We start from the raw sequence: 14600 nt of genomic DNA on the forward strand, positions 1-14600 counted from the left end.
TTCATGGAAACTAATGAGAATGAAGATACAACCATTCAAAATCTTTGGGATGCAGCAAAAGCAGTCCTGAGGGGGAAATACATCGCAATACAAGCATCCATTCAAAAACTGGAAAGAACTCAAATACAAAACCTCACCTTACACCTAAAGCAGCTGGAGAAAAAACAACAAATAGATCCTACACCCAGTAGAAGAAGAGAGTTAATAAAGATTCGAGCAGAACTCAATGAAATTGTAACCAGAACTGTGGAACAGATCAACAAAACCAGGAGTTGGTTCTTTGAAAGAATTAATAAGATAGATAAAGCATTAGCCAGCCTTATTAAAAAGAAGAGAGAAAAGACTCAAATTAATAAAACCATGAATGAGAAAGGAGAGATCACTACCAACACCAAGGAAATACAAACGATTTTAAAAGCATATTATGAACAGCTATACGCCAATAAATTAGGCAACCTAGAAGAAATGGACACATTTCTGGAAAGCCACAAACTACCAAAACTGGAACTGGAAGAAATAGAGAACTTGAACAGGCAGTCATCAAAAACCTCCCAAGACACAAAAGTCCAGGGCCAGATGGCTTCCCAGGGGAATTCTATCTAATGTTTAAAGAAGAAAACATACCTATTCTACTATAGCTGTTTGGAAAGATAGAAAGAGATGGAGTACTTCCAAATTCGTTCCATGAGGCCAGCATCACCTTAATTCCAAAACCAGACAAAGACCCCACCAAAAAGGAGAATTACAGACCAATATCCCTGATGAACAAGGATGCAAAAATTCTCAACAAGATACTAGCCAATGGGATCCAACAGTACAATAAGAAAATTATTCACCATAACCAAGTAGGATTTATTCCCGGGACCCAAGGCTGGTTCAACACTCATAAAACAATCAATGTGATTCATCATATCAGCAAGAGAAAAACCAAGAACCATATAATCCTCTCATTAGATGCAAAGAAAGCATTTGACAAAATACAGCATCCATTCCTGATCAAAATACTTCAGAGTGTTGGGATAGAGGGAACTTTCCTCGACATCTTAAAAGCCATCTACAAAAAGCTCACAGCAAATATCATTCTCAATGGGGAAGTACTGGGAACCTTTCCCCTAAGATCAGGAACAAGACAGGGATGTCCACTCTCACCACTGCTATTCAACATAGTACTGGAAGTCCTCGCCTCAGCAATCAGACAACAAAAAGACATTAAAGGCATTCAAATTGGCAAAGAAGAAGTCAAACTCTCCCTTTTCGCCGATGACATGATACTCTACATAGAAAACTGAAAAACTTCCACCCCAAGATTGCTAGAACTCATACAGCAATTTGGCAGTGTGGCAAGATACAAAATAAATGCCCAGAAATTGGTGGCATTTCTCTACACTAACAATGAGACTGAAGAAATAGAAATTAAGGAGTCAATCCTATTTACAATTGCACCCAAAAGCATAAGATACCTAGGAATAAACCTAACCAAAGAGGTAAAAGATCTATACCCTAAAAACTATAGAACACTTCTGAAAGAAATTGAGGAAGACACAAAGAGATGGAAAAATATTCCATGCTCATGGATTGGCAGAATTAATATTGTAAAAATGTCAATGTTACCCAGGGCAATTTACACGTTTAATGCAATCCCTATCAAAATACTATGGACTTTCTCCAGAGAGTTAGAACAAATTATTTTAAGATTTGTGTGGAATCAGAGAAGACACCGAATAGCCAGGGGAATATTAAAAAGATATCCATATCTGGGGGAATCACAATGCCAGATTTCAGGTTGTACTACAAAACTGTGGTCATCAGGACAGTGTGGTTCTGGCACAAAAACAGACACATAGATCAATGGAACAGAATAGAGACCCCAGAAGTGGACTGTCAACTTCAAGTTCAATTGATATTCGACAAAGGAGGAAAAACTATCCACTGGAAGAAAGACAGTCTCTTCAATAAATGGTGCTGAGAAAATTGGACATCCACATGCAGAAGAATGAAACTAGACCACTCTCTTTCACCATACACAAAGATCAACTCAAAATGGATGAAAGATCTAAATGTGAGGCAAGATTCCATCAAAATCCTAGAGAACACAGGCTGTTGAACACCCTTTTTGAACTCGGCCACAGTAACTTCTTGCAAGATACATCCACGAAGGCAAATGAAACAAAAGCAAAAATTAACTATTGGGACTTCATCAAGATAAGAAGCTTTTGCACAGCAAAGGATACAGTCAACAAAACTAAAAGACAACCTACAAATGGGGGAAGATATTTGCAAATGACGTATCAGATAAAGAGCTAGTTTCCAAGATCTAGAAAGAACTTATTAAACTCAAAACCAAAGAAACAAGCAATCCAATCATTAAATGGGCAAAAGACATGAAGAGAAATCTCACAGAGGAAGACATGGACATGGCCAACACGCACATGAGAAAATGCTCTGCATCACTTGCCATCAGGGAAATACAAATCAAACCACAATGAGATCCCACCTCACACCAGTGAGAATGGGGAAAATTAACAAGGCAGGAAACCACAAATGTTGGAGAGGATGCGGAGAAAAGGGAACCCTCTTGCACTGTTGGTGGGAATGTGAACTGGTGCAGCCACTCTGGAAAACTGTGTGGAGGTTCCTCAAGGAGTTAAAAATAAAAAAAAAAAAAAGAGTTAAAAATAGACCTGCCCTATGACCCAGCAATTGCACTGTTGGGGATTTACCCCAAAGATACAGATGCAATCAAATGCTGGGACACCTGCACCCCGATGTTTCTAGCAGCAATGTCCACAATAGCCAAACTGTGGAAGGAGCCTCGGTGTCCATCGAGAGATGAATGGATAAAGATGTGGTCTATGTATACAATGGGATATTCCTCAGCCATTAGAAACGACAAATACCCACCATTTGCTTCGACGTGGTTGGAACTGGAGGGTATTATGCTGAGTGAAATAAGTCAGTCAGAGAAGGACAAACATTATATGTTCTCATTCATTTGGGAAATATAAATAATAGTGAAAGGGAATAGAGGGGACGGGAGAAGAAGTGGGTAGGAAATAGCAGAAAGGGGGACAGGACATGGAAGACTCCTAACTCTGGGAAACGAACTAGGGGTGGTGGAAGGGGAGGAGGGCGGGGGTTGGGCGTGACTGGGTGGCGAGTACTGAGGGGGGCACTTGAGGAGATGAGCCCTGGGTGTTATTCTGTTTGTTGGCAAATTCAACACCAAAAAAAATATTATTATTAAAAAAAATAAAAATAAATAAATTGACAGAAGACTTGAATAGACATTTTTCCAAAGAAGACATCCAAAGGGTCAACAGACATATAAAAAGATTCTCAATATCACTAATCATCAGGGAAATACAAATCAAAACCATGATGAAATATATACTGAATGGTTAGTATCAAGAAGACAAAGCAATAACAAGTGCTGGCAATGATGTAGAGGAAGAGGAAGCTTCATGCATTGTTGGTAGGAATGCAAATTGATGCAGTCATTGTGGAGAACAGTATGAAGGTTCCTCAAAAAAATTAAAAATAGAATTCCATATGAATGAGTAATTCCACTACTTGCTATCTACCCAAAGTAAAAGAAAACATATTTTGAAAAGATATATTTACCCCTGTATCCATTGCTGCTTTATTTATAGTAGTCAAGATAGGGAAGGAGTACAAGTGTCCATTGATAGAAGAGTGGAGAAAAGAAGATATGCTGCATATATACAATGGAATTAAAAAGCCATAAGAAAAAATGAGAAATTGTTATTTGCAACAACATGGATAGACCTAGAGATTATAATGCTAAGTGAAGTATATTAGTCACAGAAAGACAAATACCATGATTTCACTTATATGTGGAATTTAAGAAACAAAGCAAACATAAAAAAAGAGACAAACAAACAAAAAAACCAGACTCTTAAATACCGAGAACAAACTGGTGGTTGCTAGAAGGGAAGTAGGTAGGGCGAAGGGTAAAAAGATCAAGGAAATCAAGAGTACACTTATCCTGATGAGCACTGAGTAATGAATAAAATTTTGAATCATTATTTGTACAACTGAAACTAATATATCATAGTATATTAATTCAATTTAAAAAAAGGAAAAAGGAGAGAAGGACAATATAGATAACTATTTTAAGAAGTTTTGCTGAAAAAAGAAGTGATGAGATCATATTTTGATGTAAGCAATGTTAAAATTTGCTTAATTTGCATTTGGGAAGTTCTCCCTTTTCTCTATTATCACCCCTGTAACAAATGTTCTTGCAGAAATATTTCCTAGACAGCAGAGATGAATGAACAGGAAAATCAGTCCCAAATAGAGCATGTATACTATGTAAAAAAGCATTTCACTCTGTGACAATTGTATTGACAACTTTATGCTTTAATAAAATCAAAATATAGTACAAAAGTTACTCCAAGAAGAGCTTTTGCTTAGATCCCACAAACTGGAGGTTTTTAATTAAAGAGGTATATTCTTAATCTGCTGCTTTGAACTGCCAAGTGGCTAAGCATGTTTGCCAGAACTGCAAGAGGCAGACTGCTCAAGAAAATTCAGAACTATTTGCTCAAATAGCACTAGTTGCCTTATTTGAGACTAAGGGATCGACAAAATGATTTTTAGTATACATAATGGCAAGTTATGTTATAGCAATGTATGTATAAAGATGAGACAAAAGATTTCTAATTAGCTAAAACAATCTTTGACGTGTGCAAGTGCTTACTCCCTGAAGATTAGTTTTCACTTTACTAATGAGACCAGAGGTGACACCATGTCCATATGTAATAAGGAATTATGCATCAGTCTGCTGATTCTGGTAGTACCCATGATATCCTGGATTGCCATTTATAACTATTTCTGGGTCTTCCTAATGCCACAAAATCTCTTTCCTCTCTGTAGTCCCAGAAATTATAACAGGGGACCTAGAGTCAGCCATGGCAGTGGACCTTAACCCCTGGGTGGAATATGAATTTAGAGTGGTGGCCACCAATCCAATTGGGACTGGAGATCCAAGCACCCCATCTCGAATGATCCGCACAAATGAAGCAGGTAAGAAATTTTGGAGAGTCTGAATTCTGATTCAATTTGGCAGGCCTCTAACTACTTTGAAAATAAGTTGAATTAGCCATGGTTGCTTGCTTTATTTTGTATAATTTTTCCTGATTCATTTACCTAAGACATCATGAAATTATTTCCTTTAAATAATTCTTCCATTTTGTTTTCAGATCTTTTTCCTCTTGTTTCCACAAAAGCATCTAGATGCTTCAATTTCCTCCCAACCCTAGCATTCATCTTCAGGTTACCATGAAATTGAACCAGTTAGTTTCTTTTTCTAATTATATACTCATTCGATATAGTAACTCCATTAAATTCAGCTAGACCCACCCTCTTTTTCTCCAGTGTTACAAATTAGCTGTAACTGCAGTGTACTTCCTTAGTACCCTTTATGTTGCCCTTCACCAACGGACCTAGCATAAATTATACTCTGCAGAGGCAAACATTATCTTAACTTGCCTAGTGCTTGATATCTATGAGTACAATAAATATTCATATGCTCCCTGACTTGGAAAACACAGCATCCTTCTGGTCTTTTGGAAGGAAGTATCTTGAAAATATTTCTAGTAGTCACATAGGGGAATTAGCAGCTTTATTTAAAAACAAATTTTAAAATATCTTGCCCGGCATCTGGAAAGAGGAAAAATAAATTTAAAATTTTAGTAAGATTTTGACTATTTTGAACAAAGTTTTATTGAGATTCATCTCTCATGTCTCTGTAAAATTGTATGTTAAAAAGTGTCTAGTAGGTCACTAGCTTAGTCGAACATAAATGTCAATACTATTGCTGAAAACAGAGGAAAGGGAGTAGATTGCAAATACAGGGAGGGAAAAAACAAATTTTAACATTTTTACACTCAATGATAACATCTGAATCTCAATAATCTTAGAGTATAAGTGCACTGAGAATAAGGATTTGTGTCTAATTTTTTAGTATTCTATCATCAGCATCTAGAACGGTGTCTGGCACTGGTACTGTGTATGTTTTTGTAGAAAGATTAAAGGGGAATATTTCTTTTATTTCCTTCATATGCTCCTATCCACACTAGTACCTAGGTAAGAATTACATATACATAGAAGACTGTCTGTTGGACCAAAAAATGTTATTTGTGACTTTTTATAAATTGAACAAAGCTTATAATAATTAAAATAAATTACAAGAGTCCTTTCTCTAAAACACACCAGGTCTGACTCTTTAAAAAAGAGAGAGAAAAAAAAAAACAAATGGTTAATCAATTGCACTAAGTAGGAATAACTGTACAAAAAATGTTCAAATTATTTCTATATAAAAATTAAGCAAGCAAGAAAATAAAAAGATAAAGTAGCCTAAATATGTTGGAAAAGATTCATTCACAGAAAATCCAACTTTTCTGCTTTTGTGATTTGTCTAGTACAAGTTGTTTTTTCTACTTTTTCAATAGTGTGAATTTTAAATTGAACATTAATTACCTGGTTAGATTTTCATGCATTCATAAATCAGTCATGCTTTCATTGTGTACAGGTATTCACTAATTAAGAGTATAACAGGCAAGTTATTCCTCATTTCATGTACTCACTTTGCATATATTGACATGACTGCCAGTATTAGTACTTATGCTCACATATTTTCTAAAAAGAACTGCTTTATTTTGCATATTACTAATTGTGTTTAAACAAAGGCAAAGATTACTGCCTAATACAGAGGCTCTCTATAAATATTCATTTGAAAATAAATAATCCGTTTGGGATGAATAATCCTTTTAGACTTTTTAAAGTATGAATCCCCTTGCACTATTAAAAAAGATTATAGCAAAAGCACTGTTACTTTTCATGCTAAGTTGCATTCAGACGATACATTCTGAAAGACTCGTCCCCTCATCTCATCTCTTCCAGCAGTTACCTCAATCATATAGTTCCTGCCTCTCCATTTTATTATGAGTTCTATATACATGGCATACTTTAGTCCATTAAAATCTCATGGAAGAGAAAAGAAATAGCATGAAAAATGCACGAAATACTCCTCTTTGAAAGTTAATGAGGAAGGCTTGTAGTGCCTACGTTATGTTTCTTGTGTTTTGGTACCATACAGGGCTAGAGCTACTAATAGCATTGAAGCAAGTGTTGACATTTGTGCCTGTTTTATCAGGCAGCACAGATTAAAAGGGACACAAATATCCAGAGATGTCCTCTCAAATTGCAAACTCTGCCTCTTTAAGTACATGTCCTGTATTTTAAAAGATGATGCTATTCTAATTGACCAAGTAATCTCTGAAAATCAACAGAGATACTAAGAGAAAAGGTGTCACATTCAAGGTACTGAGTTGAAAATTTTATGTTCTTTTAAAATTCTCCTATTTACCAGAATATTCTAAATTTCAAGACAGGTTTAGTAAAGCATTTTTACTTTGGAATTCTTTCTTTCCCACACACCAGACAAGGTTAATTTTTCTTTGCAATTTCCTCTAGGATATATTTTGAAATTTACTCAAAGGTACATTTTGAATTTGACAGTCCTCAAAATACCCCTAGCAGTCGGTAAATATAAGAAACATTGGTTCAGTCTTATTTCTTATTAGTAGAATATCAAAATAATAATATACATATATGTTTTACTTTAGCATACATCCATATTTACTTATTTATAGTACAATTCTCTTACAAGCTTTAATTGGATGATAGACATAGATAGATGACAGATAAATGTAACCTTCTGTTTAATTTTGGAAATATGTTGCCATCGTCAAACCAGTATATGGTTTTGGGTTGTGTAATAGCAATGTTTTCTCCCTTATTTAAAATGAGGACACTCGGGACTCCTAGTTGGCTCAGCAGTTGAACCCTGCCTTCAGCTCAGGGTGTGATCCCGGAGACCCAAGATAGAGTCCCAAATAAGGCTCCTTATAGGGAGCCTGCATCTCCCTCTGCCTGTGTCTCTGCCTCTCTCTCTATGTTTCTCATGAATAAATAAAATCTTTAAAAAATAAAATAAAATAAAATAAAATAAAATGAGGACATTCAACTAAAAAAAATCACATCTCAGGAAATGAATTTGAAATATACACTATAATAGAAATGGAAAAATGTGTAAAAATGAATACAACAACAGCAATTCTATCATTTAATTGAAATTTTACATTCCATAAGTTTTGTATTTATTTTTTAAAGATTTTATTTATTTATTTTATTTGAAAGAGAAAGAGAGAGACATCATGCTTGTGCGTGCATGTGCATGCAAGCAGGAGGAAGGGCAGAAAGAGAGAGAATCCCAAGCAGACTCCCATGCAGAGCATGGAGCCCAAATCAGAGCTCATGACCCTGAAATAATGACCTGAGCCAAAATCAAGAGTCAGACGTTTAACTAACTAAGCCACCCAAACATCCTATATGTTATATATATATATTTATATATATATATATATACATATATATATAAAGTTTTATATATATATAAAGTTTTATATATATATAAAATATATAAGTTTATATATAAACTTATATACGTTTATATAAGTTTATATGTCAAAGTTTATATGTCAAAGTTTATATATATATATAAAAGTTTATATATATATATATATAATAACAGTTTTTGAAAGGAGGTAAGATAGAGTTAACTATGCAACCTATTATTTAGAAAGGTTTGGTCTTCTCTACAATATAAAAATGTCTATTATTAGCAAAGCCCTTGGTATAAATCTCAATATTTGCAGTTCTTTATTTCAAATTATGATGCAATAGAGAGAGATTGGAGTGAAAAAAAGAGAGAAAAGATTATTCTATTTTCTACCAGTAATTAGGAGTTTAAGTTTTGGAATTAGGCAGATCTGGATCCATGTTTCCCATTGTTTACTGCCAGTGAACATAGTTAAGATATATATATTGCTCAAGGCTTGATTTTCTCACTTTATAAAATGGAGACAGAATCACAACCTACTACTCTATTAGCTCACTCTATTAAATAATATAATGTATTCAAAGAGCTTAACATAGTGCCTGGCACATGGTAAATGCTTTATATTAACCATTTATCATCATCATCATCATCATCATCATCATCATGAATTTAAGGAGTTATTTCTTTGTTCAATGGAACGTCTTTTTGTTGATATAGTAAGAGTCACCCAGTCTCTTGGCCTGCATCTGGCTCCTCCAAGATGCCCTTCTGTTGAGAAGTCTCTGCTGCAGACTATGTACCAGCAAATCTGGCCACTCAGTTCACCTGACGCTTGGGAGTCAAGAGAGCCTTTCAGAAGGTGGTGCACAGTACAGAGCATGCCTCTCCTCTAAATCTGTCTCCACCTCTGTTTAACTTTACCATGCTATTTTTGTTATCTACCCAGATATCAGTCTATAAGAGAATTGTGATATTGTCCCAACATGTGGCCATTTTCTTTGCTTCTTGTAGCATAGAAAAGACAGAAGGAGCAGAAAAAAAAAATGTGTTCAATGAAAGAACTTGCTTCAAAATTATGTTCCACATTCATATAGCTTTCTAGTTGTTTAACACATTGCATTCTGACCTGCCATTCTTTTTTGACTCTGAAATGGAAAATGACACACACATATTTCAGCCCACACAAAGCAAAATAATTTGTCTACATTTAAAAATTAATGCTCAACCAGATAAATATGAGTATCAAGTAGATAATCAGATGAAAATCTTTTCTAGCCTTAGCATTCTCTGCACTAAATCATAGTTATGTAGTTTACTATACAGACTGAACTCTGTAGAATTTAAACAGACAATAGTTTTATTCTTCTCCCACCATTGCTCTCCATTATGCTTCATCTGACCTTAGCCTCAACTATATATATATATAGCACTTTTAGGTATTAGGGCAGTCTCATTTTCAAGTATTTAAAATCTCCATTTTAATTTAAATAAGAACTTTAATTTCACATCCAGCTCCATGCTTTCTCTTCATCTATCTCAAGGGCTTGACCCAAGAGCTATGATTTGTCTTTTTTTTTTCTTTTCACTTCCCTCACCTTCCAGCTGCTGCCCCAGGCACTTCCTAGGCAAGATAAGAAGAAGAAATCTACTTAGCTAGTACAATCTGTAATACTCACATGGGGTGTTGTGTGCAGTATGTGACAGCATTTGTCCACATGCTGCTTCTTTCTGTTACAGGATACTTTGGGTTCTTTGGAGATTATCCTATCCCCTACCAGGCAGCTTAATTGAGTGTGATCCCAACAAGCCTATTTAAATTTCTCTTCCACAGTGTCCATTTGACCCACGGTAATCACATTCTTTACCTACCAAATCTATGTTCTCAAAGATGTCCTCAAGATATATTTTGGTCTCCACTCTGGTAGTATAGCATGGGACTGGGTCATATTGCAAAATTCTGAAGCTCAAGAGCATTCAGCCAGGATGTAAGCATAAGCATCCATACCCTCTGCAGCAGTGTTTTTCTCCTCTTCTCACATAGCTTTAGAGGAAAATGACAGTATCATTTCTCTTCTATCAACGGCTAAGGTTGGAGGGAGACGCCAGAGTGCATTTATCTACTAAGCTGACAGTCTTCTTCCAAAATCTTCCTTATGCTAAAATCCTATACATGTGAGCTAGAAGGGGGCAATGGAAAAGGATCATAAAATTTGGTTTCTATGATTCTCAAGCAATTCTGTGGTTTGGTTTAGCCAACCTCACTTTAGCAATTGAGGTTACATCTGACTTATCTCAAGTCCAGAAGTCTTATTTAATTTCCTATTATAGTTTTTTGCACTATACATTTTCTTCCTACTTCTGAAAGGATCTTGCTTTGTTCCATTTGTATCTTCACAGCTCTTGTCCATAATTACTTAGAATATTTCAGTGAGTTTAAAAATTATGGAAGGAACACAATAAAATACTATTATAAGATGGAGTTGAATTAGTTCTCTCTGGGATTATGCATATTGGCCTTATAAATGGCATTTAATGGGACTTTGAAGGCCAGACCAAATGGAACTCAGGCAGAATTACTTTTAGGGGGCAATTAGAAAATACACTGTTGTCAGGCACTGATGTGTGCAGAGAAAAGAAAGATATCTATAGTGTTTTTAAAAGTCTCTCCAGTATATATTTCTGAGAAAATACTATATTAAAAAATTAAGCCTTCAGCTGAAATAATTTTAAAAATCCAAAAGAAAATACTATTAAGTGAAGCAGATAGTATTTTTGAATCATGAAATCACTTTGATCCAGGCAAGTGTTTTCTACAAAATAAATTCAAAAAAATAAGTCTCCATTTTCAGAGGCATTTTGCAAGCAGAGATGGTAATTTTAACAAAAGCCTTTGTAAAAGACGTCTGGCTTTTTTTCTTTTAGTCTGGCTAATTTTTAGGCATGTCCTTTTCTTATTAATAGTGAAGTGATGGGGGATCCCTGGGTGGCGCAGCGGTTTGGCGCCTGTCTTTGGCCCAGGGCGCCATCCTGGAGACCCGGGATCGAGTCCCACGTCGGGCTCCCGGTGCATGGAGCCTGCTTCTCCCTCTGCCTGTGTCTCTGCCTCTCTCTCTCTCTCTGTGACTATTATAAATAATAAAAAAAAAAAGATAATAACCTTTGGGATCCCTGGGTGGCGCAGCGGTTTGGCGCCTGCCTTTGGCCCAGGGCGCGATCCTGGAGACCCGGGATCGAGTCCCACATCGGGCTCCCGGTGCATGGAGCCTGCTTCTCCCTCTGCCTGTGTCTCTGCCTCTCTCTCTCTCTATGTGTGACTATCATAAATAAAAATTAAAATAAAATAAAATAAAATAAAATAAAATAAAATAAAATAAAATAGTGAAGTGATGGAAAAGCAGTAGAAGACTTGAGCATGCAAGATAAAGGGTGATGAAAAGTTATCAACCCAGGAGTAAATGTGAGACACTCAAGTATGACTTTCATATCTTCCTATCTCCATTATACCATAAACCAGTGAAATCATGAACCATATTCTAGGCTCTAATTCTAAGTACCTGCCCTTTATTATATCATTTAATTGTCACATAAACTCTCTAAAGCGAGAGTGTTTATCCTCATTTTACAGATGAGAAAACAGAATTAGAAAGTTTTAAAAATGTGCACAAGGTCTCCAGTTAAGAAGTAAAGCTAGAGATCTATAACCTTCCACCAAAGATAGTGATTTTAAATTACGTGCCTTCCCTGCTACCTTCCTTCCTCCTCTTGCCTTTTCCTTCTCCTCTTTTTACCACATGCATCAACAAATCTCATTTGAAGATTTTTTTTTTACCTATCTTCTGCTTATACTTCCTTGTGGATCCATAAAAATAAAGCTGGGAATATTAGTTGAGGTAAACACCATTTATTGCATATATTAACCTCCTGTGCAAAAGCTGTCAAAAGACTGTTACCATTTATAAGAAAATTCATAAATCAGAGAAATATTACATTTTCTAAAATAATCTTTTTGTAAATTAAAAAATGATATATTGCCTAGATTTCCAAATTAAAACAAGCTGAGCCAAAACTGAAAGTATAATTCCATACTATCTGAACAATATTATCCAGATTTCCAAAAGAATAATCTCCTTCAAGATTACATATGCATAGACTCAATGCTGAACTTTTACTGTTTATCACAGAAGACTCCAACAGTTTCTTCATTTGAAATCTAAGTAGATGATAACATTAGGTAATATTTATAAATTATATTTCCAAGCACCAATTTTGAAAATAACTTTAAAAAGTAGGTAACTGTTACCCCTGTGAAGCAACTGAAGGACAACAAAGTTAAGAAATATTTGCAGCTAACCAGCTAGAATGGTAAGATTGAGATCCAAACCCAGCTCTTTCTCACTCCACAAAAACACACTCCAGTTTGTGCATATCACCTTATCTATCCTATTGATAGGAGTAAAAGCATTATTTGAACTCTTTAGGAAACACCATTGCTACTTTTTGTTTTGGAAATTCTTTAAACTTCTTTTTTTTTTAATTACTTAATTTATTTATCCACGAGTGACACATACAGAGAGAGGCAGAGACCTAAGCAGAAGGAGAAGTAGGCTCCATGCAAGGACCCCAATGCGGGACCTCGGGATCGCTGGGATCCCGGGATCACGCCCTGAGCTGAATGCAAATACTCAACCGCTGAGCCACCCAGACGTCCCAGGAAACTCTTTAAACTTAACTAATATATGAAGTAAACTTAAATGATAATGAGTTAACTGAATATTTATGTGCTACATACTTCAATTCAGGTAGGAAAAAAAATGTGTTCTTGTGTGTGTTGTTTTTTTTTTTATTTTCCTCTTGACTCCCACCATTACTGTATAAACAACCTTTCTTCTTCCTACTCTTTAGAATCTTTTCAAACCAGTTGCTGGATTACCATTAAACTTTTAAATTACATGTCATCTCCCCCATCTCTAATAAAGCTGTATCATTTAATAAACTGTGTAAATTATCTACTATAAAAGATATTAGAAGTTTTTCAGGGAAAAAAAGAGATTGGTAAATAATTTCATCCTGTCTTCTTTTGTTTAATCCAAATTAGAGCATGTTGTTAGCATGACTGACTTTGTTCAAACTATTTCACTTAGAAGGAGTTCTTTGAAATTCATGCTTAAAGTCATGTATGCTTAAACTAAGATACTATATAGTTTGGTCACTCTGACTGTTTACAGTATTTCCAATGTACAAGGTGGAAAGTCAATAGTCTACATTGCAATGTGCCAAATAAGACACTAAAATAGCAAGACATTTGCAGCTTGTGAGAAGAGTACTAATGACATTATCTATTTATGGAACAGCACTGCTGAGAAAGAAACTCAGAAGAATCAGAGTTTAACCTGTTAACCATGCATGTAAACTTGATTCTGTAAGCTAATAAGCACATGACATTTATTAGTAGCCAACCAAAGGAAAAAATCATCTAACTGCTTTAATTCTAAATCAGGTTTTCATTAATTATATTGAAAATATATCTGGTTTTTCAACAAATATGTTTTTCTCTGAACTCAATGAAATCGTTTATTAGATGTTTGATTATATTACTTTTATGGTTCTAATAAGAATTATAGAACTTTCAAACCACAAGGGCTCTGAAAGATTAAGTCAAATTTCTACATACCGTGAATATGTTGTTTTATAAATAAAAGGATATAATTAAAATCAGTAGACTCCAAAGGGTTGACTGCAGAGATAACTGTGTCCCACTAACTTGACAAGGAAATGAATGATCTTAGGTTCCACTAATTATCTGCATGTAATTAGGAAATTTAAGCAAATTAGGAGTACTCAGTGCAAACATTGTGATCCTGATAACCAACCACAGTACCTGATGCCTAGCTATTAAAGCCTTAATATTTCTTTTTTGTTTGTTTTTCTAGTTTTATTGAGATATTATTGGCATTTAACACTATATTAGCTTAAGGAGATACAACATAATGATTTGCTATATGTATATACTGTAAGGATTCCACGGTAAATTTATTTAACATTCATCACCTCATATAGTTGTAAGTTTTTCCTTATGATAAGAATTTTTAAGATCAATTCTTTTAGCAACTTTCAAATATATAATACAGTATTGTTAACTACAGTCACCATACCATATACCCAGAACTTATTTTAA

At 35.0% G+C, this 14600-nt stretch overlaps 1 protein-coding gene across 1 annotated transcript in view; it reads left to right on the top strand.

Annotated features, from left to right (window-relative positions):
* The window catches only part of CNTN5 (contactin 5), a 497758-nt gene that overhangs the window by 422490 nt on the left and 60668 nt on the right, over positions 1 to 14600 (top strand). Inside the window, exon 16 of the mRNA XM_041729931.1 lies at positions 4897 to 5046. Coding sequence (XP_041585865.1) covers positions 4897 to 5046 — 150 coding nt within the window. The remainder of the gene's footprint in view (positions 1 to 4896; positions 5047 to 14600) is intronic.

Source organism: Vulpes lagopus, chromosome 15 (genome assembly GCF_018345385.1).
Source record: "Vulpes lagopus strain Blue_001 chromosome 15, ASM1834538v1, whole genome shotgun sequence".
NCBI lineage: Eukaryota > Metazoa > Chordata > Mammalia > Carnivora > Canidae > Vulpes > Vulpes lagopus.